This window comes from Vidua macroura, chromosome 21 (assembly GCF_024509145.1).
Source record: "Vidua macroura isolate BioBank_ID:100142 chromosome 21, ASM2450914v1, whole genome shotgun sequence".
Taxonomy (NCBI): domain Eukaryota; kingdom Metazoa; phylum Chordata; class Aves; order Passeriformes; family Viduidae; genus Vidua; species Vidua macroura.
The window spans coordinates 6165044-6186825 of record NC_071591.1 but is presented as its reverse complement, the minus strand read 5'-3'; the positions used below and the strand labels follow the sequence as shown (position 1 = coordinate 6186825).

The 21782-nt window shown below is 49.2% G+C and overlaps 2 protein-coding genes and 1 long non-coding RNA gene across 19 annotated transcripts in view; 2 read left to right on the top strand and 1 right to left on the bottom strand.

The window, feature by feature from the left end:
* The first annotated feature begins 7 nt into the window (after nt 1–7).
* NAIF1 (nuclear apoptosis inducing factor 1) lies at nt 8–5225 on the top strand. 10 transcript variants are annotated; one of them, XR_008440302.1, is made up of 4 exons: nt 8–949; nt 1791–2240; nt 2826–3377; nt 5145–5225. XR_008440302.1 is itself a non-coding variant. In XM_053996669.1 (4 exons), exons 1-3 carry the CDS (start codon nt 439–441, stop codon nt 2834–2836), a joined length of 972 nt encoding a protein of 323 aa, XP_053852644.1. In that variant the 5' UTR covers nt 8–438; the 3' UTR covers nt 2837–2885; nt 5145–5218. The 10 variants fall into 10 exon arrangements, 6 of the variants coding, with proteins under 6 accessions (XP_053852644.1, XP_053852643.1, XP_053852642.1 ...); XM_053996669.1 differs by having other exon boundaries at nt 2826–2885; nt 5145–5218; XM_053996668.1 differs by lacking the exon at nt 5145–5225 and having other exon boundaries at nt 2826–2885; nt 3250–4365.
* Nucleotides 5226–5423: 198 nt separating this feature from the next.
* Nucleotides 5424–10486, bottom strand: LOC128817813 (uncharacterized). 6 transcript variants are annotated; one of them, XR_008440308.1, is made up of 5 exons: nt 8749–10486; nt 8501–8651; nt 7501–7927; nt 6312–7403; nt 5796–6191 (listed from the first exon to the last, which is right to left on the bottom strand). It is a non-coding gene; the product is annotated as an uncharacterized LOC128817813 (long non-coding RNA). The 6 variants fall into 6 exon arrangements; XR_008440309.1 differs by having other exon boundaries at nt 6312–7927; nt 8749–8864; nt 9297–10486; XR_008440311.1 differs by having other exon boundaries at nt 6312–7927; nt 8749–8864; nt 9942–10486.
* A 147-nt stretch (nt 10487–10633) lies between these two features.
* The window catches only part of EEIG1 (estrogen-induced osteoclastogenesis regulator 1), a 37049-nt gene continuing 25900 nt past the window's right edge, over nt 10634–21782 (top strand). Inside the window, exons 1-2 of one of the 3 annotated variants that reach the window (XM_053996663.1) lie at nt 10634–10720; nt 12048–12676. In XM_053996663.1, coding sequence (XP_053852638.1) covers nt 12531–12676 — 146 coding nt within the window. In that variant the 5' untranslated portion in view covers nt 10634–10720; nt 12048–12530. The other 2 variants (XM_053996664.1, XM_053996662.1) reach the window with 2 other exon arrangements.

Here is a 21782-nt window from a genome sequence, read left to right as displayed (position 1 = left end):
AGGCCCCCACGCAGGCCCAGTGCCCTGAGACCAGCGGCGGGGCGGGGCCGCCTCTTGTCTGCCTGATGGGCAGGGCTGTTGACCAATAAGAATGCGGTTATGCAGGCGGGAGGCGGGCAACTCGTGTGACGGGCAGGCGGGCCAGCCAATCAGGCGTGGCAGGAAGAGGGGCCGATTCTGGAAGCCATTACGCCAGTGCCGCAGGGCGGGGGCCGTTGCGCGGGGCAGCCGGGCGGGCGCCGTACGCAATTTGCGTATCGTTGGCGGTGCCAAAGGGGGAGCGGGGGGGACCGACCCCTCCGGGCCCTGAGGGGCCTCGGGGCCCCCCTGTTGTCCCCGGCCCCGGGGGTGGGGGGGCCCTGCCGCCCCTCGGCCCTCCCCAGCGTCCCCCAGGCCCCCCCCCAGGTGTGACCCCGTGCCCCGTCCCCGCTGCCCCCCATGGCCATGGCGTCGCCGCCGGCGCCCCCAGCCAAGAAGCGGAAGATGAACTTCTCGGAGCGGGAGGTGGAGATCATCGTGGAGGAGCTGGAGCGGGGAAAGCACCTCCTCGTCAACCACTTCAACGCGGGCGTGCCGCTGGCCGCCAAGGCCGCCGCCTGGCACGACATCCTGCGCCGCGTCAACGCCGTCGCCACCTGCCACCGCGAGCTGCCCGAGGTCAAGAAGAAGTGGTCCGACCTCAAGACCGAGGTGCGGCGCAAAGTGGCCCGAGTGCGGGCCGCCATGGAAGGGGGAGGCGAGAACCAGAACGGCGGCGACAACGGGCCCGAGGGCGAGGACCCGGCGGGCGCCGCGGCCGCCCCGGTGATCCTCACCCCCATGCAGCAGCGCATCTGCAACCTGCTGGGAGAGGCCACCATCATCAGCCTGCCGAGCGGCGACTGCGGCGCGGGTGACGGGAGCGAGATCCCCATCACCGCGTCGGCCACCACGGTCACCCTGACCCAGAGTGAGTGCTGCACCCGCCGGAACGCTCTGGGCTGGACTGGAGGGCCGCACAGAGGCCCTGACACCCCCCTGCGAGGAGACCCCGAGCCTTGTGTGGGGACAGAACCACAGAATGGTTTCGGTTGGAAAGGACCTTAAAGAGCACCCAGTTCCAACCCCCTGCCATGGGCAGAGACACCTTCTACTAGACCAGGTTGCTGCATCCAGCCTGGCCTTGGAACATTTCCAGGGATAGGGTGCCCACAAGTTCTTTGGGCAGAGAGAAACCCCTACAAAAAGAAATACCCACATCTCTGTAATGAAATGCTCCTCCCAGTCTGCCCTTGTAGTGTAGGGGAGTGGCCACAAGACACGCAGGTACTGAAAGTCAGCTTTGACAGCTGGATTCAGCCCTAAGGATAAGGGAATCAAGGATCCTTTGCACCTTGGGAAATTCTTCAGTCCCTGTCTGGGAACAAAAGCACAGGGAAAAACATCTTCAGGGCTGATTTTCCAGCATGCAGTTTCCCAGAGAGCGGCTCTTCTACCGACAGGGGCCATTCGGGGTCTTTGCTGTTATGTCAGTCAGTTAATGCTGCTTGGAAAGATTGTTCTAAACTGGAGATTGAGAAATGATATTGTCTAGACAGATAAGGCATTCCCTATTCCTTTGGATTGTACAGCCGAGAAGGAAGCTCGACTGAGGGTGGAGTAGACTTAAATAGGTCATTTTGTGCATTGCTGGCCATTGTATGTTATCTCACTGAACAGGCCTTATTCCTGTGATATTCACTGAATAGTCCTATAGATAAAAATCCTGTATCACAGCTACTCCTGACTCCCTTTCTGTCCTTTGTTCTCAGTTCCTGCAGAGACAACCTACCACAGTCTGGAGGACGGGGTTGTGGAGTACTGCACCACAGAAGCCCCCGCCACCGTCACCGCGGAGGCGCCCTTGGAGATGATGGCCCATCAACACGAGGTGTCCGCCAAGCCCCAGGAGCTGAAAAGCCGCATCGCCCTGAACTCAGCCAAGCTCCTGCAGGAGCAGCGAGTAACCAACCTGCACGTGAAGGAGATCGCCCAGCACCTGGAGCAGCAGAACGACTTGCTGCAGATGATTCGCCGCTCGCAGGAGGTGCAGGCGTGCGCCCAGGAGCGGCAGGCACAGGCCATGGAGGGGACGCAGGCAGCGCTGAGTGCCCTCATCCAGGTCCTCCGCCCCATGATTAAGGACTTCCGTCGATTTTTGCAGAGCAATACACCCAGCCCATCGGTCACCACTGACCCTGGCCAGACAGGGCAGCAAGATGGTATGATCCAGTGAAAGAAACAGTGATGGGAGGGGAGCTTTAGATTGATGTTAGGAAAAACTTTCCTCCCTGAAAGGGTTGCCAAGCCCTGGCACAGGCTGCCCAGGGCAGTGGTGGAGTCACCATTCCTGGAGGGATTTAAAAGATGTGTAGATATGGCACTTGGGGACATGGGTTAGTGGTGGATGTGGCAGTGGTGGGGAAACAATTGAACTCAATGATCTCAAAGTCTATTCCAAACTAAACAATTCTGTGATTCTGTGGGATATCTGCCATGCTAAAAACCTACCCATGCTGGCAGAGGACACCTGGGAGCAAGGGGTGCTGCTTCTTGTCAGTGTGAATGGCTCCCTTGGAGTTTGGCTGAGTCTAAACAGCTTTCTCTGCTAATCTTGTGCTAATCTGCCTTTTCAGACTCTCATACTGAGCCATAGCAGGATGTCTAATAAGCCAGCAACTTAACATGAATTGCTTTAGTTCCTCAAACAATAGATTTTTTTTTAAAGTTATTTTTTAATTTCTGTTTGGAAAAAATCTGTCCTAAGTATTTTATCTCTCTTTTTGTCTCTCTCTCGAGATCTATAGCCTTTAACTGACTTCTAACGTGGAGAGTTTTGTCGGGATATCAGTGCTGCAGCTGCTAAGGTACAGTGATCGTGAACCCCTGGTGCACACAGTGAATGCATTTCTGGCTCTTGCTGGAAGCATTTACTGGAAACATGGTACCAGATGTGGTAGAACCGTCCCTCTGCACTGAGAGCTATGGATCGTGCTCCTGCAGCGTCACATCCTGCCCATGCAGACTAGCACCCAGCCTCTGTGCATTTTAAGTCCCACCTACCTGCCCTGAGGATCCCAGTGGGATTGAAACGGTGTATTCACCTCATGTTTTATCTGTGTGCAGTCATGAAATTTCTCTATCAACTTGGCAGATGTGATGAAAGTTTCATGTCTTGGGTACCAGAAACTCTCCTGGGATACGTCTTGGCAATGTCTTTATTTGTCACAGCATGAACACCCAAGGGCGTGGATGAGTTTCACTGGGGTGGATGGAACAGTGAAACTCCATCTCTGCTTCATCTGCATAGTTTGTCACCTCCAGAATACCTTGATCCATCAAAGTGGACCTGGACTAAGGTACTGGACTAAGCTGCAGCCACACAGGAATTCCCAAAGTTGAGGAGTTTGTCAGCCACTGATTTGAGTGAATTTTGGGGCATTACTTGGTTCTGCTGCCGGTGGTGTTTGTTTTGTACTGTTTGGGAGCTGGAAGCCAGTCCAGCCATTCCGTGTTTGTCTGCTGGCTGGCCTCATCCTGAGAAACAGAGCTGAGGTTCTCCTCACTATTCTATACCGTTATACAGGGTGAAACAACATTATAGCCACTTCTGAGGCATTCAGGCCATGGGGCTTGGTCCTTTAATGAGAAAGCTTAATTGCACAGGATGGTCAGCATGATTCTCACAGACTTGCAGTAACTTCATGAACTTTTAGATTAAAGGTCCACTTGTACATGCATGGAAGAAAACTTAGGGAAAGAAAAAAGGAAGTGTAAGTCTTCTCCTTCTACCTTGCAAAGTGGCTTATGTTTTACAGGCTTGTGGCTTGCCAGGTTATTACTTTTGAAATGGAACTTTTCCAGAGCTGGTATTTACTTGCTGTTAAGTCTCCTTTGGGGCTGACGAGGGAGTGAATTTGCACAATCAAATGAAACCTTTACACAGCCTTTAATGGGGAGATGCTGATGGGGGACCCCTGCTTAGAGCAGTAGGTGAAGAGGTCACTGCTGTCAGTCCCTGGCCTTTACTCATCTCCTCTTGTCTACAAATCTGATGGGGGAGAAAAGGACAACACAGTGCGAAGGGTTTGGTCCCTGGAAGACTCCCAACCCCTTGGGACTGACACCTCCAAACTGAGTCAGGGTGGATCCTGCCGTGTCTGGCATCTCACCACATGAGTAGCACTTGCCTGACTCTTCCTCTTAGACTTTGTGGAATCAAATCAATTGCTGAATTGAAATTTATTTTTAGAGTGAGAACTATGTCGTATGTGTTGGTTTACCTCATTTGTGTAATGATCTCTCCTTTACAAATATGAATTTTAATAAAAAATACATTTTGGTAAACAGGCTGTTTTCAGTTCATTGGTGTGCACCAAGGCAGAAGTGAAAATGAGGTCATGACAACAACTTTGCGACACAGAATCCTCACTGTGAAGGGACCAAGGAGAGCTGTGAACAACCACGAGTCACAGTAGCTTTTCCTCTTGTTTGGGAACTTTGTGGCCTTTTATTTACATAACTACAGTCTTTTTCAAATAATAGCTTTTACAGGCTTACCTTGGAGCACGAGATGTTTCAGAGTGTCTGACATATTACTGAAATACAGTAATCTCCCAAGTGCTCAGAAGATGCCACAACAGCCTAAATAATGGTAGAAATATCAGCCTTTGGGTTTAAATTGCAGTATGCATCTTTTTCAGTGACTAAGCACTTCAGCTGTGTTGCTTTTCTGGAGGACTGAACATGTTGCCATTGGAACCACTCATTTTTCCTGTCTTTTCAGGATAAATTCAGAGCTTAGTCAAGCCAGCAGCATCCAAGCATGTGTTCTGTGTACAGATTTTTGTCTCGTTAAAAATATAACATTTTAAATACAGGGTGAACTGTATGATGAGGGGCTTGGTTTTTGCTCATGAAGTGGTCATCAAACTTGAAGGGGAATAGAGAAAAGTGTCCCTTAATGTTAAAACCAGGATGAATAGGTGAACAGGACACTGACACGGCAAACAAGAACACAGGACATTCAACTGAACAACCAGCTGATGTCCACACAGAACACAAGCTAAGGAGGAATATTTATAGATGTTTATTTGTTCTCCTCTACTGTTCTTTTTTGTACCTAGAGATTTGTATTCAACATCCAGACTGGGAAGGAGCCATGCAGAGATGTTCTGCCACAGGGTGCCTTGGACATGGGGGTGAGCAGCATCTTCCTGCCTACTGGGGAAAGGGAAGTTTGGCGGGGGACTCTCAATGGTGAGAAGAAAATGTTTGTGGCCACGGAGGCAGTACCAAGCCACCAGGAGCACCGCTGCTCCCTCCGGAGCAAAGCTGCGCTTGCGATGTGTGCGGCTGCAGCCCGGCTTTCCAGGAGATGGCACTGCGCGCCGGGATCCCGAGCACTGCACCGTCCCAGGAGCCACCGCCGTCCTCCAGACCTTGCGGGATCCTGCTTGCGCCCTTCACTGGCAAATCTTTTCAGGGCTGAGAGCCTGGAGAGGAGGAAATTCGAAGGGCACAGCGCAGCTGTGAGATATCCATGGAAAAGTCATGATGCCTGGGGACTGAGACCAGGTCCCTCTGGTTCCCAAAGGCACGTCAGAGGACACTGAGATGTCTGTCTTTGGGATGAGTTCGCTGCAGAACCGAATGGGCAAGCACAAGATTAAAAAAACACACTAAGTCCTTCATTATAAGCAAATGGACAGGTTTTAAGGGGTTTTTTTTTAGGACAGGTTTTAAGGTTTAGGACCGGTTTCAAGGGTTTTTAGGTTTTGGTTTTTTTTTTTACATATGTCAGTTTCCCACAAGTACAGTGCACTGCCATCACTGCATCGCAGTTCTGGGAGCAGATCCCCTCCAAGGGACAGACTGATATGCCCTGCACACTCGCCCAAATAACCTCTACTTCCTCCAGCACAAATTTAAAGTTTGTCAAGCCTGTTTTGGCAAAGCATCCTTCTGGGGATCTTTTGTGGGTTTTTTCCTGTTGTCATGTGAGAGATTGTTGCCAGCAAGTATTGTCAGCAGAAGGGTGGTCAGGTCAGTGTGAAAATTGAAGCATTTAAGATTCTATGTCTTGCTTGAAAGCACCTGATAAGAAGCTTCCTGAGACTGAGGAGCACAGCTTCCAGCCCATGTTTTGAGTGGGGGAATGAAGTGGGTATCACCTGCAAATGAGTGCCAGATGTGCGGGTGATTAACCCGAGGCAGAATCCCAGTGCCAGCAGGGACAGTTTCTTTCACCTCTGTCACCTGGTTGCTGTGTCAAGGAGGAACCACAGACTTACGGTTGCTTCTGATGTATTTGGGGTAACAGCAGCATTTGTGGGGTTGCAGCCAGTAGGACAGACCACGGCCACAACCAGCAATTCTCTTGTCCAGCACAACACTGAAGGGATGGAAGTTGGGATACAGACACAGGATAAAGCTTGATAAACACAACAAGCCCTGAGGCAAAGCAGATTCCAAGTCTGCAGATTCTGGAAGGGGCAAACAAGATCCAGTTCCACCCAGAGACCTCACAGAATGAAGCGGAGAGTTCTGCTGCACATTCCCAGGGCACACTGAAGCAAACATGGAAACCAGTAAACAAAAAAAGCCAAGCAGCTGGATTTTCAGGTCTAGCCACATTTTCTGGGAAAGGAATCCACCGACTCCAGATTCCTGGGCTCCCTTTTTTCAATAACAGAATTCCCAGTGCTGGCAGGCCAGAAACTCACCGTGCAGGTGTGTCCTTTGCACATCCAACAGGAAACCCAGCCTGGCACAGAAAGTGAAACAGTTCCTGGCCTTTATGATGATGAGTTCAGTTAAATATGGAACAAGTGAAAAACACAAGCAGGTCAAAGTGCACCTCACAGCCTGTTATTAAGCTGAGAAGATGCAAGCTTGGAATAACTCCACACCATGGAATAATCCTATGCAATGGGGAGAGGTACCCATTCCCCTCACAGGGTTTCCAGCTGCCTGCATGCTACAGCTGGCACTGCTGTGGTGTCTGCACCCCCTGCCCCATTTTGGGAGCTCCCCAGCCTGGACCTGCCCCTGGTTCTGGGGAAGGCACTCACGCACAGCTCCTTGGTGCAGGGCATTACATCCCACTCACAGCTCCAAGAACGCAGTAACAGCATAAAGTGACGTGTGATAATCTCTTTTTTTTTGGATGATGAGGCTGAAAGCTCATTAAGGCCATTACAGCAGAGGCGACAGGTGTAACAGAGGAGAACCATTACTGTGTTTATGCTGTTACAGCAACGTGTGTAATTTAGTTTAAAAACTTTAATCATTTGGCTGCCATGACAAATGAATTAGTGTGATGATGCTTTCCAGAGGAAGATGCTGATGATGTAGTTTGCAGGGCTTGTGCATCTGGGATTCCCCTGGGATAAAAGATAGGATTTGAAGGCTCACCAAATGCATTATAGGATCTACCTCACTTCACCTCACTGAGTTTTGTCCCTCCTGCATTTATCTCACCTTGTTTCTCCACTGCTGCTTTATCTCTGTCCTCAAAGCAGAGAGGAGGCAAGACAAGGCATCTCTGTTGGTGCTAACTCTCAGAGCACAGCTGTCATAGCCCTGGCCAGCCGGGCACACCTCTCCAGGAGAGCAGAGGTGAGGCCCAGACGTAACTGCAGAGCACAGACTGATAAAAATATCCCAGACTGATAAGACAGTGCCCTGAGCCAGCAAAAGTTGAGGAAGTGGTGGCGGCACTGGGGAGCGGCCTCAGGAAAGGCTTAGGTCAGGAAGAGCACAGGGCAGGGATGTGGCTGAGGCTCGTGGAGCAGAGGTGAGGTGGCCACGGCCATAGAGAAATCCATAGGATGTGAGTCTGGGATGAGCAGAATCCATGTGTATCAAAACACCTTGGTCACACCCCACCATGGCCAATGGATTGCACCTGGAGCAGAAAATAATATAAAGCCAGAGGGATGGTGGATGGATGAGGATATCCTACACCCACATTCCCTCTGTGGGAGGCTGGGACTAACCCATCCCCTCTGTAAACAGGAGCACTGTCCCTTTCAAACATGTGAATTTCTCCAGAAACAATTATGCAGCATAAATACAGCAAAATCAACAGGGTGAATTTTGAACTAATAAAGATTTAATCTCTCAGTCATGAGACTGCATTTGTTAGGAAAATACACATATCCCTGAGAATGCAGCTACGGTTGCTATACTACACACTGCTCAGCGGCTCGCTGGGCATTCTTCCAAATCCATTTATTTTTAACATCAGTCACATTATTCAATTAATTATAAAAACACTGAGGTTTTCAAGAGATGTTTCTGATAAAACTGCAAAGTAAATATGCGTGAGAACAGCAAGGATTAAAGTCTCCGTAAACTTTAGCATTTGAAGCTGTTGCTATAAACACAAGAAGCCCTCAAGAAGGTTATTTACCAGAGTGAATCACAGCAGATAACAGAGTCTCCTCCCACACACACACAGGGATCGTTTGTCCTTTACCTAGAGATGGAAGCAGAGCATCCACATGTCTGTCAGCCATGTGCTGGGGCATGAGAGGTGTGAGAACTGGGCTGGATTCTTCAAATGCCTTTGGTATTTCAGCATCATAGCTTGTAAATATCAAATATTTAGTGGGCTCTTTCCTAATAAGCTGGAAACAGAAATCAAAAAATGTCAGCCCATCTCCAGCAGTGCCTCAAAGCCTTGAAAACACCAGATAGGAATTGATGGAAGGATTCAAGCCTCACCTGTAAGAGCAGCCTATAAACCGTGCTGTTTCCTGGTGACTCCTGGTATGTCCTGTGATGGTTTCACTGTACCAATACAAAATGTTTTCCCAGTCCAAAGTCTGTGTAAGCTTAACCTGGTAAGCAAAAATCATAACAATGCATTTGGCTTGATCCAATTTTTCAGTTTTATCCAAGGACATTTCTGTGTACTTTTCCTAGCAGACTCTTTTTTTTTTTTTTTTTTTTTTTTTCTTCCCAAGGCTCACATTGTGGTGGAATTATTTGATAGCTCTGATATTGTCTGCATAGATGGCAGATTACAGGCAAGGAGTCTGGGCATCAAAGCCTGGCAGAGAGCAAGGACTCCCAGGCTTTCATCCAAGCTTTGCATATCAGCCTTGGGAACAGTTCCTCCCATATAAGCCTCAACTTCTCAGCCACAGAGTCTCTTGGGCAAACGCCTAAACTTTAAATCTAGGCAAATCACGTTGATGATTGCAGCCTCCTTCAGGACAAGGAGAGACATTTTGTTCTGCTTGCCCTTAAACAATGGAATCCAGACTAACCAGGGATCCCAGCCGCAGCGCTGGACGCGGCAGCAGCACATAATAACAGGGAGCCATTCTGATGAAGGGATGTGCCCCACTGGTTGCCACATCTCACATGTGGAGGGTGAGATTCCAGCTCTGGGCCCTGCCTCGTGCTGCTCCCCAGGGCTCCCTCCTGCTCCCAGCCAGCCCAGGCACTGCTGGCCTGACCCACAGCCACTCTGTGGTATCCCGAGGGGACAGGATGGCCACACCGCTGAGCGGCCTGAGGAGCCATATGCCTGCAGCCATGGGACATGCTGATGAGAGGGATGTCACCTGGAGCTGCTTGGGCACTGCGACAAGCCAGGGGAAGAGTTCTGGCTGTCAGGAGGATGCAGAGATGACATCTGTCACCAAACCAAAGAATGGGTCATGTTGAAAGGGTCCATGGTGGGTCATCTGGCCCCATTTTCCTGCTGAAGTAGGGTCATCCCAGAGCACATGACACAGGATTGTGTCCAGATAGTTCTGGAGTATCTCCAGTGAGAGACACTCCACAACCTCTCTGGGCCAGTGAGCAATCATTGCACAGGAAAGAAGTTCTTCCTTATATTAAGGTAAAACTTCCTGGGCATTGCTTTCTGCCTATTGCCTGTTGTCCTTGTGGTTGGCACCACTGACCTGAGCCTAGCTTCACCCTCTTGGCACTCCACTTTAGGTATTTAAACACATTAATGAGGTCCCCTCTCAGTTATCTCTTCTCGAGGCTAAGCAGGACCACCTTCCTCAGCCTTTCCTCATAGCAGAGATGCTCCAATTCCCCAGTCATCCTTGTTGCCCTCCGCTGGACCCACTCCTAGGAGCTCCGTATGTGTCACGTTAGATGACTCTGCCATCACCTCGGCCCCGGCAGGGACACCCCAACCGCAGCCCCCTGCCATCCCCTCAGCTCCCGTGCCAGCTGGGGGCTGCTCAGCCTGCAGAGGGGCTCCAAGACATCCTGTGGGGCGGGGAGCCGAGCGCCCCAGCTCCCGCTGAGGGGACACCGAGGACCCCGCTTCCCGCCCACCCCCTCAGCCGGGGGGCGGGGCTTCTCCAAACCGACAGCCCTCTCCTCCAATCCTCGCGCTCTCCTCCCCGCCCCGTGCCGGAGCAACCAATCACTGCCTCGCAGTGCTCAGCCCTCCTCCTTGCTGCTGTCCAATCGGACGGCGCCGCTCGCGTTCTCTCGTCTCGGGGGCGGGCGGGTGTTACGTGCTGTCGGTATTCCCGAAGCGCGGCGGCGCCGCTCTCCCCGCCCCGCGCGCTGCCCGCGCACCGCCTGCGCTATCGGCGTATCGGCCGCAGTTGGCGTAGTGCGGGCAGAGGCGGCCGTGTCGGGGAGCGGCGGCCGCCGTGCGAGGAGCGGGCTGGAGGAGCGGGCAGGGCCGGGCAGGCACCGGGCCGGGACCGCGCCGCAGGTCAGTGCAGGGCGCTGGGAAGCGGGCTGAGACCTTCCGTAAGGCAGCTGGTGATGGGGGGCCGGGAGAGGGGTAAGATCGCGCTGCAGCTCGGTGCACGGGCTGGGAGGGTGCTGAGCCCGGGCTGCAGCTCGGTGCACGGGCTGTGGGGCCGGAGCCGGGCTGCGGCCCGGGCATGGCTCGGTGCTTGGCCCCTGGGGCTGGGCTGCAGGGCGGTCGGGGGTTCAGAGGGCCAAGAGGTGGACTAAGATCTGGGCACAGCTGAGTGCCCGGCGGGGACAGGGAGCTGGGACCTGGGCACAGCTGAGTGCCCGGCTGGGACAGGGAGCTGGGACCTGGGCACAGCTGAGTGCCCGGCTGGGACAGGGAGCTGGGTCCTGAATACCATTCAGTGCGTGACCCTGGAGTGCCAGGGGACAGGCTGTGACCTCACAGTAGCCGAGGCTGAGACCTGGCAGCAGCTCGGCGCAGGGGCAGGTACTGCTCGTGGTGTGGAGCATTGAGCCGTCTCCCCCCGCTCTGCTCCGAGGTGTCTGCGGGACAGCAGAACCCCCGGGGAGGTGCCCGGGCCCTGGCAGTGCCAGCTGGGTTCTCCTGCAGCCACCGGGCAGGAGAGGGTCTTTAATCACCCACGCAGGCAGCTCCTAGAATCAGTGAGGATTGTTTACTGCCCGGTGTTCATAACCTTGTCCCTTTGAGATGTTAATCAGCTCCTGCCTCCCTGGTTTAGGTGTTTTGTAAATGTGTAACGAAATCGCTGTGTGCAGCCCCAGATCTGAACTGAGCAGGGCACAGCTCCGTGCAGAGCCGGTGCCGGGGGGAAGGCAGCATTCCCGGTGGGCCTGGCCATTGGACAGCCCGATGACCTGATTCGGTTGTTATGCTGTGTAATCTGGAGCAGGCTGCTTGTTTTTTTCCCCTCTCTGCTGCTTTCTCCATTTATAAGATACAGGTGCTAACACTTAGGGCTGGTTGGAAATGCAGGAAAGAAATATATTTTTAATTTCTTGAGACGGCTTTTCCTTCCTCTTGTTAGACTACGTGTTAGAATGATCTTGTGCTGTAAACTGCTTCTAAATATGATGACTGAAAATAGAGCAATTTTTTATTAGCTGCTTTGCAAAACAGAAATTACAAGGGGGATGACAGCAGTGAAGCTTGCCCTAGGCAAAAAGGGGAAAGAGGATCTTGGGGCTGGGCTAATTGGGGCCATACCTCTTCAGACTGGAATGAGTCTGGACTGAATATTACCTATCCAAACAGGTTTTAGAGCAGGAGGAGGAGCCCAAGACTGGCTGGAACTAATTTACTCATTTCCCTCCCAAAGGCTGACCCAAAGACCTGTATCAAAGAGTTGCACAAGAGATAGAGACTGGAAGCTCTTTGAATGTGCTGCCTGCAGACTTAAGGCCTCTCTGGGGACTCGAGATGACTTCTCACAAGAGATGCTTTCAGGAGGGATTGTGCTGAAGACAGAGCACTGCATCCTCTAACTGGGACAGCTCCTGCTGGTCTGGAGCTGAGACCCAACTTCCCTCCCTCCCTTTTCCCTTGGAGATGTTGCAGAGATTTAATCTGACCTGTTCCTGCTCACCTGAAGCCTGCCGTGGCGATGATCCCACAGCCAGATCCGACCACCAAAGAGAAGAGAATCGTGCGTTTGAAGCTGGGCCGTTGTAACTGAACTGGAATTTACTCCCTGCTTGTGCTCCCAGAACGACTGCCCTTCCTCTGCTTGTCTGTTTGTGCTGTGAGCCACTTCTCCCTGATTGTCTTTGGAATTCCTGAGCTTTCCACGCTGAATTTGCCCATGGCTTTCCTGATGAAGAAGAAGAAATTCAAGTTTCAGACAAGTTTTACTCTAGAAGAGCTGACTGCTGTCCCCTTTGTCAATGGGGTTCTGTTCTGCAAAATCAGGCTGCTAGATGGAGGAGACTTTGCTAGTTTATCTAGCAGGTAAGACCCTGTCTGCAGACTTGCTGCCTGGCTTTGCTTCTTTCCCTGGTTATTCTTCCCTTGAGTGGTTTAGCATATGGCAACCACTTGCTTGATGGGATTTTAATAGTTCTGTTGTAGGGCCCCACATGCCATATCATTCTCCGGAGCAGGGGAAGTACATAGCTGGAGAGCTCTGAACCTGGGTGGTGTTGGCTGACTCGAGCTGGATTGAATTTTTCAGAGATGAGGGGAGGGAGCAGGAGGTTACTCCCCTGAAAGGGGATTAAATCCTCTCTTCTCTTTCCCCCTCCTCCTTGCCCAAGTTCTCATACACTGTTTCAAACCCTATTCTGTATTGCCTTCATGCCTTACTTGAAACTCAGCTCTGTAGGAAACTATGTCTAAGCAAATCAACCCTTCCCAACTTTGCTCTCCCCTTTTGATACTGAATTTCTCTTCTTGATAAGAGTGGAAGTAGTTTGTTTTGCGTTGCAAATTGCTGTGCAAGGGAAAACTGCTGCCTGGAGTCAAAGTTGTCAGTGTTAAAGACCCAGTTTATCTCCTTGAACTGATGCCATTGCATTTCCCACTTCAGAGCAGCAGTGTTTTCTATGTCATGTTGGGATCTCTCTGCTACACATGTTACAAGGTTCTGCCATCCTCTGTTAGCATTTCTCTGGCTCCTTCAGGTTGGTCTGTCCCCACTCTTGTTACTAATTGCTAATAAAAACTTGCTTTGTTTTCAACTATGCACACAGATTATCACAAACAGTATGCAAACACGAATTCCACAACAGCCCAGACTTGCTTTCTGCTTCAAAATATGAAGGAAGCTTTCAGTGGCTTTCCAAACTTGTTTTTTTACTTTCCTAAGTGACTGCTCAGTTTTAAACCTACAGGATTAGTTTGTGCTAGCTGTTAACTGCTTTATGCCAGGACTAAAGCCTGGTTGGGTCTGGTTTTCCTCTTTATATTGCTGTGTACTGAGCTTTCTCATTTCAGGAGAGAAGATTTTATTGAGCAAGCATAAAACATTTGTCTTGCAAACAGAATTGTTAAGGCAGTGCTCAAAACTTGGGTTTTTTTTCCAGAGGCACGATGCAACTTCATCTGAAGTCCATAGAAGCCAAGGGTGTGGAACACCTCCAGAAATGGACTTTGAATTAATTTCTCTTTTGAAGAAAATCTATCAAAAGAGCTTTTCCTTAGTGTTCTCCCCTGAGGCTAGATCCTTGGGTTTGGTGGAAGCAGTTTATCTAAGGAATTCAAACAGTATGTGAACTTGGAAAGAAATTAACCCTTCCACTTCCTGGAGCCATAACAGAATAAGTGGCACTGGAGGGTGTCTCAGAAAAAGCCTGTGCAGAGAAATGTCCATCTCCCTCTCCTTGTTGTCCCTGAAAGCAGCTTCTGGGATTTGCTGGTGCTGCCAGCCGTGTGGGTTGTTTTCTGAGCTGGCTGGGGTTCAGTAGTTCGCTCAGCGTTGCAGATGTGTTCCAGCAGCAAAATCAACTGTAATTCAAAACCAAACACATACATAGCTCTGAAACGAGCAAAGGCAAAGAGGGCTGGGGGGTTTCCCGCCTTTCCCCCAACCTGTCTGTGCTCTAACTGAAAGCACATGGAAACCTGTTCCTGCTTGAAAAGTTATGGGTCTCAGTGGTATTGAGTCATTTGACCTTTTCCAAATATTTTTCCCTGTTGCAGTTAGAGAAACTTCAGGAGGGATGAATTTCCAGAAGAGTTACTGTGTGGAGAGGCTCCTAGGTCATGCCTTGGCTTTGCTATGTGCTCCTCTCTTCATTTCTATCACCTTTTTGATACTCACTGGGAAAGATTAAAGGAGAGGAGATACTGTATAAATGTTGTGTTAGAAATCTGTAAGTTGTTTAGAGTCTATGATTGTTTCTCTGAAATCAACTGCTTCCAAAACTGATTGGGTTTGAGGTTGTAATGTCTGGCAGGTAATCTCTTGTGATCTGCTTATGTCCAAAATCTGGTGTTTGCTCTGCAATCGATTTGGGCTTCTGTGATCTGGGCCATTTGGAGGTCGGTGGCTGTGATTGAGCTGAGCTGTAGCTCTTCATGACCATGAGTTTTCAGAGAACTGATCTGAATAATGTATCCCACGTCACCTGGAGTCTGTAAACTGAGGTTAGAAGCAGGTATAGGAACTCTTCACAGGAAACATTAAATCAGTTTTTATAGTTGTCTTGTGGAAAGAGGAGTGTTACACAGGAACCTCCAGAGACTAATTTTTCAGGTTATTTACAATAAGCTTACTTGACACCTCATGCTTGTCTGTGGCAGGAGGTGGGAATATGATATTCCCAACGAGTCCCAGGTGGCACTGGGATCATTTTGACCTGTGGGCAAGGCAGAAGCAGCAGCCTGTGCTGCTGGCTCCCATCAGCCTGTCCTGGTCCCAAGTCCAGCTCAGCCTGGGTTGCACTTACAGACCTGCCACAGCTGGTGCTCAGGGTCTGGTGGGACACACACTGGGCTGAAGGGAGCCCAGCGTGATTCCCAGACTGCTCACACTTCTGGCTGGAGGGGAGCCTGTCTGAAATGTGTTAAGACTAAATGCTCTTAGGAATTCAAGGATGTCTGGAAAAGGTTCAGGTCCTGTCAGCATATTCAGCTTTGGGGATCTGCCTCTCCTGGGTTTTCTGGTTTGTTTGGGTTTTTTTAAATTATTATTTTCTTGCAGGCAAGTACTCTTATTTCCAGTCTTCCTGTGGTCAGGCCTTGCATTGAACTATAGGTATTTTAATGACTAAAGTTTCAGCTGTAAATATCTTTTTGCTTGTCCTTTCCTCTCCCTTTGTAAAGTTTCCTTAGGCTGTTCTGGGACTTCTGAGGAATAAAACTCACAGGTTTCAGTTTACAGTGCTCTGTGTTTAAAGCATCTATTGTGTCTCTGGGTTTATCACCTTGCAGTTGGATTACAGAAGGTGGGCATCTGAAAAGACATCTGAGCCAGGTGTAGGCCAGGCAAATGCTGTATTTCCCAATATATTGAGAAGTACCAATATATTCCTTGAATATTTTTAATCCAGATACTTAAATAGCACAACCACCAGTGAATTCAGTTGCCTCCCAAGTATGTTTAAAAATAGCAGGCACAGAGAAGTAGGGATGTATTCATGGCAACCGTTTTTGTGGAGCAGGTGGGCGGCTGCATTTTGTACCAGTGTGAAGCTTTCTGGGGGGTTGTGCAGCTTCGTTCCTAGAGAGATGAGACAATAAATTCATGGGGAGGTATCCCATCCATGGATCAGCACAGGCAGGAGCCTGGGTGTCCAAATGAGTGCCTAAAGCTAAAGGCTGATGTAGTAAGTTCATGTGCATCTTTGGGTGTCCCAGAAGAGGAAGACTCAATTAAATTCCCCCTCTCTGCTTACAGTTCATGTTGAGTGACAGCCAGATGCTCTTTGCCTTGGTGCTGAGTGATTTCTGGCTCTGTGTTGGCAGCGAGCATTGCTGGCACACAATGTGAAGGAAGTGGAAAGCCAGGTGTTATCCACAGACTCCTGACACCTCATCCTACATTGTTCTGTTAGCCTGCCAGCAGTTTCACTCTGGTATTTCTGGATTTGAAGGAAGGGATTGTACTCTGAAAGCCCCTGTCTGACTCTAGAGAAAAGACTGTTTTGCATGAGTTGAGCAGCTTTGAGGGCATTTCCCACCTTCCTCATTGCCTTCTGAAGGCACCTCAGACTGTATTTTTTTTTTTTTGAGACCATGCTTTTGCAAGCATCTGCAGCATTTCAGCTTGGTTTTCTGATCCTGGCACTCGTTGCAGCAGTTTGAAACAATTCATGTAGCTTGTCTCCTGCAGCCCTGCCCTGTTTGCATGTGGGCTCGATCTGGGAAGACCTGACCCTTTTGGGGTGGTCTGACCTCCAAATATGTCAGTGCTGCAGCCTGAACCCACAATGTTCTTAGCCTTGCAATTTTTAATTGAGTCAGTATGAAAGGCCACTTCCTGCACTGTGTACTTGATTTATTTTTTGGGGGTGTAAAGCTTCATCCAGAATACCAAAGAAACACTGATATTTGGGAAGACACCTCACACTGACAGCTCCTTGTGGACTGAGGTCAGCTTTTGTGCAAGTGTGGCTCCGTCATCATCGTGTAGGCACAAATGAGCTACTTGCTTTTGGCAGCTGGTGGGATAAAAAGCATCGTAATGCCTTAGTGATAAACAGAACTTATTCACTACTGTAGGACATAAATAAAGGAGAGAAGCATTGCCCTGCTAACATAGGGCTGGTGATTCAAAAATTTTTGTGAAGGGAGGTGCAAGTTGTGCCACCTCCAGAATGCAGCTCTTGGTGGTGGGAGTTAGAAATCAACTACTTCACTGTCTTTACATAAGTAGTCATTGTGCCTGACACTTCAGGTAATTAAGCTGACCATGTTTCGCTTTTTTCAGACTGGAAAATCGTTAGCTGCTTGTTTAATCAGAGACTGAAAGACTGGTTCAGCCTGGTTGAGATCTGAATCTTGACTTATGTCTGCCTTAAAAAACAAAGGTTAGGTAACTAAATAGTTTCTTCTAGAGTCCCCAGGAGAAAAGAAAACCGGCTGTAGTGAAAAGGGGATCAGTTGCTGAGTGCTGCCTTTTGATTCCAGTGGGATTGTCACGGTTTAGTAGAGCAAAGAACTTGATTGTGACTTTAAACTGTTCTCCCAGTTCCATATTTTAGGACAGTATGTGCTTGGCTCTATCTTCTGCTAGAGCATGTGGTGTGTTAACGTATTTTAAAAGTACTTTTGTTGCAAATGTGTCTGGAAATGCAGACCTTCCCTACGTGTACAAATATTGCTATTATACAGATCAATAGACTGTTTTCATGCTCCAGAGCAGCTTCACATAACATCCTTCCTTCCTGGCAGAGCCTCAGGAATAGGCTGGGGGTGTTAATGGAGAAGTGATTTGAATACAGTCTCTAGAAGTGATTTGCAATAAAACATGACCTATTTCAAGAAAAAATTCAAGCATAGTACCTGCAGTGCCTTACATTCTGAAACAAATACAGAGAATACAAAAAGGGGGTTCATTCCAGTAGTGCAGCTAAACGTAGGTGGCAGTTGTGAGAGCAGAAGCAGTGGATGAGGTTTAACCTCTCGCAAATTGAGAGTGTTGGAAAAATTGCAGAAGTGATGGAGCACCACAAGGTCCCCAGCACAAACCATCTTAAGTTGTGCTTTGAGTTTGCAAAGCACTTCTGTCACCTTTTCTGGCCTCTGGCTGCAACACCTGCAGGGTCTGACAGACGCTTTGGAGCGGGTTGATTTGCTTTGTGCCATACTTGCCTCTTCCTGTCACCATTCACCGCATCGAAGGCTGTCACAAGACTGGCAGAATTATGTTAAAACCTTCCTGCCACGGGGGCTGTATCCTGTCGAGTAAAGAACAGTCTCTGTTCATGGCCTGGCCCTGTCCTGCCTGCTGTGGCTCAGGCAGAGGCTGCTCTGCTGAGCAGAAGCTGCAGTCTGAAGCGCTGTAACCGATACGCTGTGTGTACAGCATCAGTAAATACGTTCAGATACAGGCGGCTTTCAAACTTCCCCCTCATCGCTGGTTCTGAGCTGGCATTGCTTTGACAGCTGACTCTTAGCAAAGGCCTTATCTGTGTGACTTAAGCAGCCCTTGGCTCAGAAAAATTACTCACTGAAAATTAATGTTCTACTGGGAAACCAGGGCTCTGTGGCCCACTTAATTTGCAGGGTGACAATACCATCAGTTCTGGCTGAGAATCAGGGAAGGTAGGTGAGAGTGGCCCTGTTCCTTTAAGGCATATATTTATTCCTGAAATACAGGGAAAAACCTAAAGGGCTTCCAGTCTCTTTATTCTTTGTGCTCTTGAGCTGCCATTAGGTTGACTCTAGCTTTGTAGCTGAATTTCTGAGGAATTCATGCATGCCTTCGGCAGCCTGTGGTCCCTCTGCACAGCGGTTGGTATTTTAATAGGCCGTAAGTTGCCAGTGGCGAGTTGTTCTGTTACCAGTTTCTAGATAAATGAGGCAGGTACGGATTTATTGCTTATTATTATTTTATTGCAGGAAACTACATCCGTTAGTGTTTCAGGAAAGAGCTCAATGTCTTCTCAGATCACAAACCTCCCTCACTTCAGGCCTGGCAGTGTGGGATGGAGAACTCTGCAGCATCCACCTGTGTGTGTGGCTCTGTGAGGCCTCATCCGTGCGAGGACAGGCGGATGTGGCTCTGTGTGTGACCTCCCTTCTTCAAACAGGATATGTTCTGCATCCTCTGTGGGCTGCCAGCTCTTCACTCTGCTTGCAGCCTACTCTGAAATGGGTCAGGAATTATTTCATAGCCGGGTTATTGTTTAATAATTAGAAGCCTTTAGAAGTTCCCTGGACCAACATTTGGATCTGCATATTTCTTCTGTAGCATCCTGTGAACTTGTGTCAGAAATTCGTGCTGTAAAGGTGATCATTTCAGGTGTTATTTCAGGATGTGTCAGCCCACCCCAGTACCAGCTGCTTGCCCTGCAGGGTGAGAGACTTTATTTTTTTCCTCTTGCAGTTTATTCATATTGTGCCAAGTGCACTTGCTGGGAGACACGATGCACGTCGCTGTTGTAACTCCGGACTTGGCATCATCATCCCTCTGGTACCATACAGTGGGACTCGGCATCTCATTTTAGTGCCTGGGTTTGAAAGGCACTTCCCACTAGACAAACAGTTGTGCCAGTGTTCACTGCATGAACAGCCTTCTTGTTTGGTGTATTTTTAATCTGATGAGCAAGAAAGAGAATTGTTGTGCACGATTCGAAATCGCTGATTATCGTGGGTGTCATTGTCACGTGCTTCGCATGGGTCACCCCTGTAGCTTGGTGGATAAGGCCAAGGAGCTGGGGTGGAGTTATGGGGATGAGGTAGACAATGAAAAGGAAGCACATAGAGACTAAAGGATTGGGAGGAGGCAGGTGTGGAAGAGACAGGATGTTCTACATAAGCAGTAGCATATATAGAGGCCACACTCCCTGCGGAGAGCGAGTAGCTGAGCTGGCGGGAGAGCAGGATTATGCCTTTCCTTTGGCTGGACTTATCCTACCTCATTGGTGGGAGGAGGCCTTGAAGGAGGTCCCATATTGTATTAGGAGATAGGATGAAGCTAAAAATACTTCTACTGCTGTATGCTGTACTTTAAATAAAAAATGAACTCTGTTCAGCCTGAAAGCACTGTGAGTGCTAACGTGGAAGGAAGGAAGAGAGTATGTGGATTTACTGTCCTGGAAGGGCTAGAAAGCTGCAGAACTAATTAGCAATGCAGCTTTAGAGACCTACAGAGGTCATGTGATTGAGTTGTCTTGTTCTCTGTCTGGTCACTTCTCTTTCCAGTCTTTAAGGGATAATATTGTTCATCAAAATAAAAATGCAGATGGCCAGGAGAGGAGGAAGAAAGCACTTCTCTGGAAAAAAACCCTGGCATAGAGATTTTTTTTTTTTTTTACGTGGCATTGTATCAGACTTTGAGGCTTTATTTCTGCTTGAGACGGCCAAGGTGAGGTGGGTGTGGCATCATGGTGTTCAGTGGGATTTTGTTTGCATCTGTGTAGGTTGAGGAGAGGGTTTCCAGTTTAGTTGTGTTTCCATCATGCCTATTTCTCCTGCTAGTTCCTGTTCTTCCCATCCTTGCTTAGGCTGTGCCTGCATGTCAGAGAATATGAGGGAGGCCGGTAGGATATTTATAATTCAGCAGTTTTTCCAGAGCCGTTAATGCTCCATTGCTCCGAGATGAAGCAATCCCATTTGCACTTAGGCAGCCTTGCTGTAACCAGTCAGCCCCGGCTAGTGCAGCGTCCTGCTTCCAGACTAAGCAGCAAGGCTGAGCAGAGGTAGTCTGCTTGCCTGTGTTACAGATTAATTATGCAGTAACCCCTCTGCAGGAAAGCTTTCCCTGGCTTCTGTCAGTGGCCTGTTCTGGTAACACCAGGATATTGCATCTATATAAATGTCAAATTCTTACAAGCGCAGTGCTGCTCGTTTGTACCTTCAGTAGCCTGCAGTGCTCTTTGCTGCAAGGGAAACTGTGCTGTGGAGGAGTGTATTTCCTACCACTATTGCTGTCCTTTGCTGCCTTTCTGCTTTGTTGAACACCCTTTTTGTGCTGGATAGGGAGTAGCTGATGATACTGTGGCTCCTGTTCTCTTTAAGGTCCATTTCTGATGTAGGTTTATAGTGATGACTTTTCCTGCTGTAAGTGCAAGTGCATCTGTTCTCTCAAAACAAACCTGCCTGTTGTTTTCCCTCCAGAAGTGATGCAGTACATCTCCAATGTCATTTGCTGTCAGCAGGGGAGAATCCAGGGAGCATGTCTGAATACAGCTTGTGGTGACAGCCACAGAGGAGGTAAAGCCTCGGTGATCCTCAGAAACCTGCTCCTGCAGTGGGATCCTGTGCTGACATCTCCCAAGGTCTTAACCAGCACTTGCTGCTGGCACTAAATGCAGAGCTCTCCCATATTCTGCCTTTAAACAAGATGTAATTTATGAAATTACCTTTCTCTCATTAGTGGCACCATGAGATATTGGTCTTTCTTAGAGAATTGTGTTTGTCTGCAGCTCTGGCTCCAGAGGGGAAAAATCAGCTCTAACTGCTGTGTCTCAGACCCTTTTATCTCCCCTCTTGCTAGCTCTGACACTGAAACTGGGGCAGAAGGGAAGGGAGAGATGGGAGGGGCTGAGTTAGGAGTCCCAGCCCATCACCACTAGTACAGTGTTGAGTCAGGGGTCAACAAGTTTACTCAGCAGCCTCTTCTCATTTGCAAACCTCTCCTGCTGAGTGCCCTTTTTGCTGATAAATACCAGCAGTGATAGATATTGATGGAGGGGACAGAGGTTCAGGGAAAACATGTTTGAACCTTGTCCATAAAACCAGTCACCTCATTTGTACTGCTGAATGGTGCCTCTATAAAGGAGCCATCCCAAAAACACCTGTGTTGATCCTGGAATGAAAAAGTTGCTGTTAACATATAAAGCCCTTCTCCTGGGCTATTCTATTTGTTTTGAGTAAATGTGTACTCTATAGAAATGACTCATAGGGAAACACGTCTGAGCATGGTTGGGTGTTACCTCTTGGGTAACTA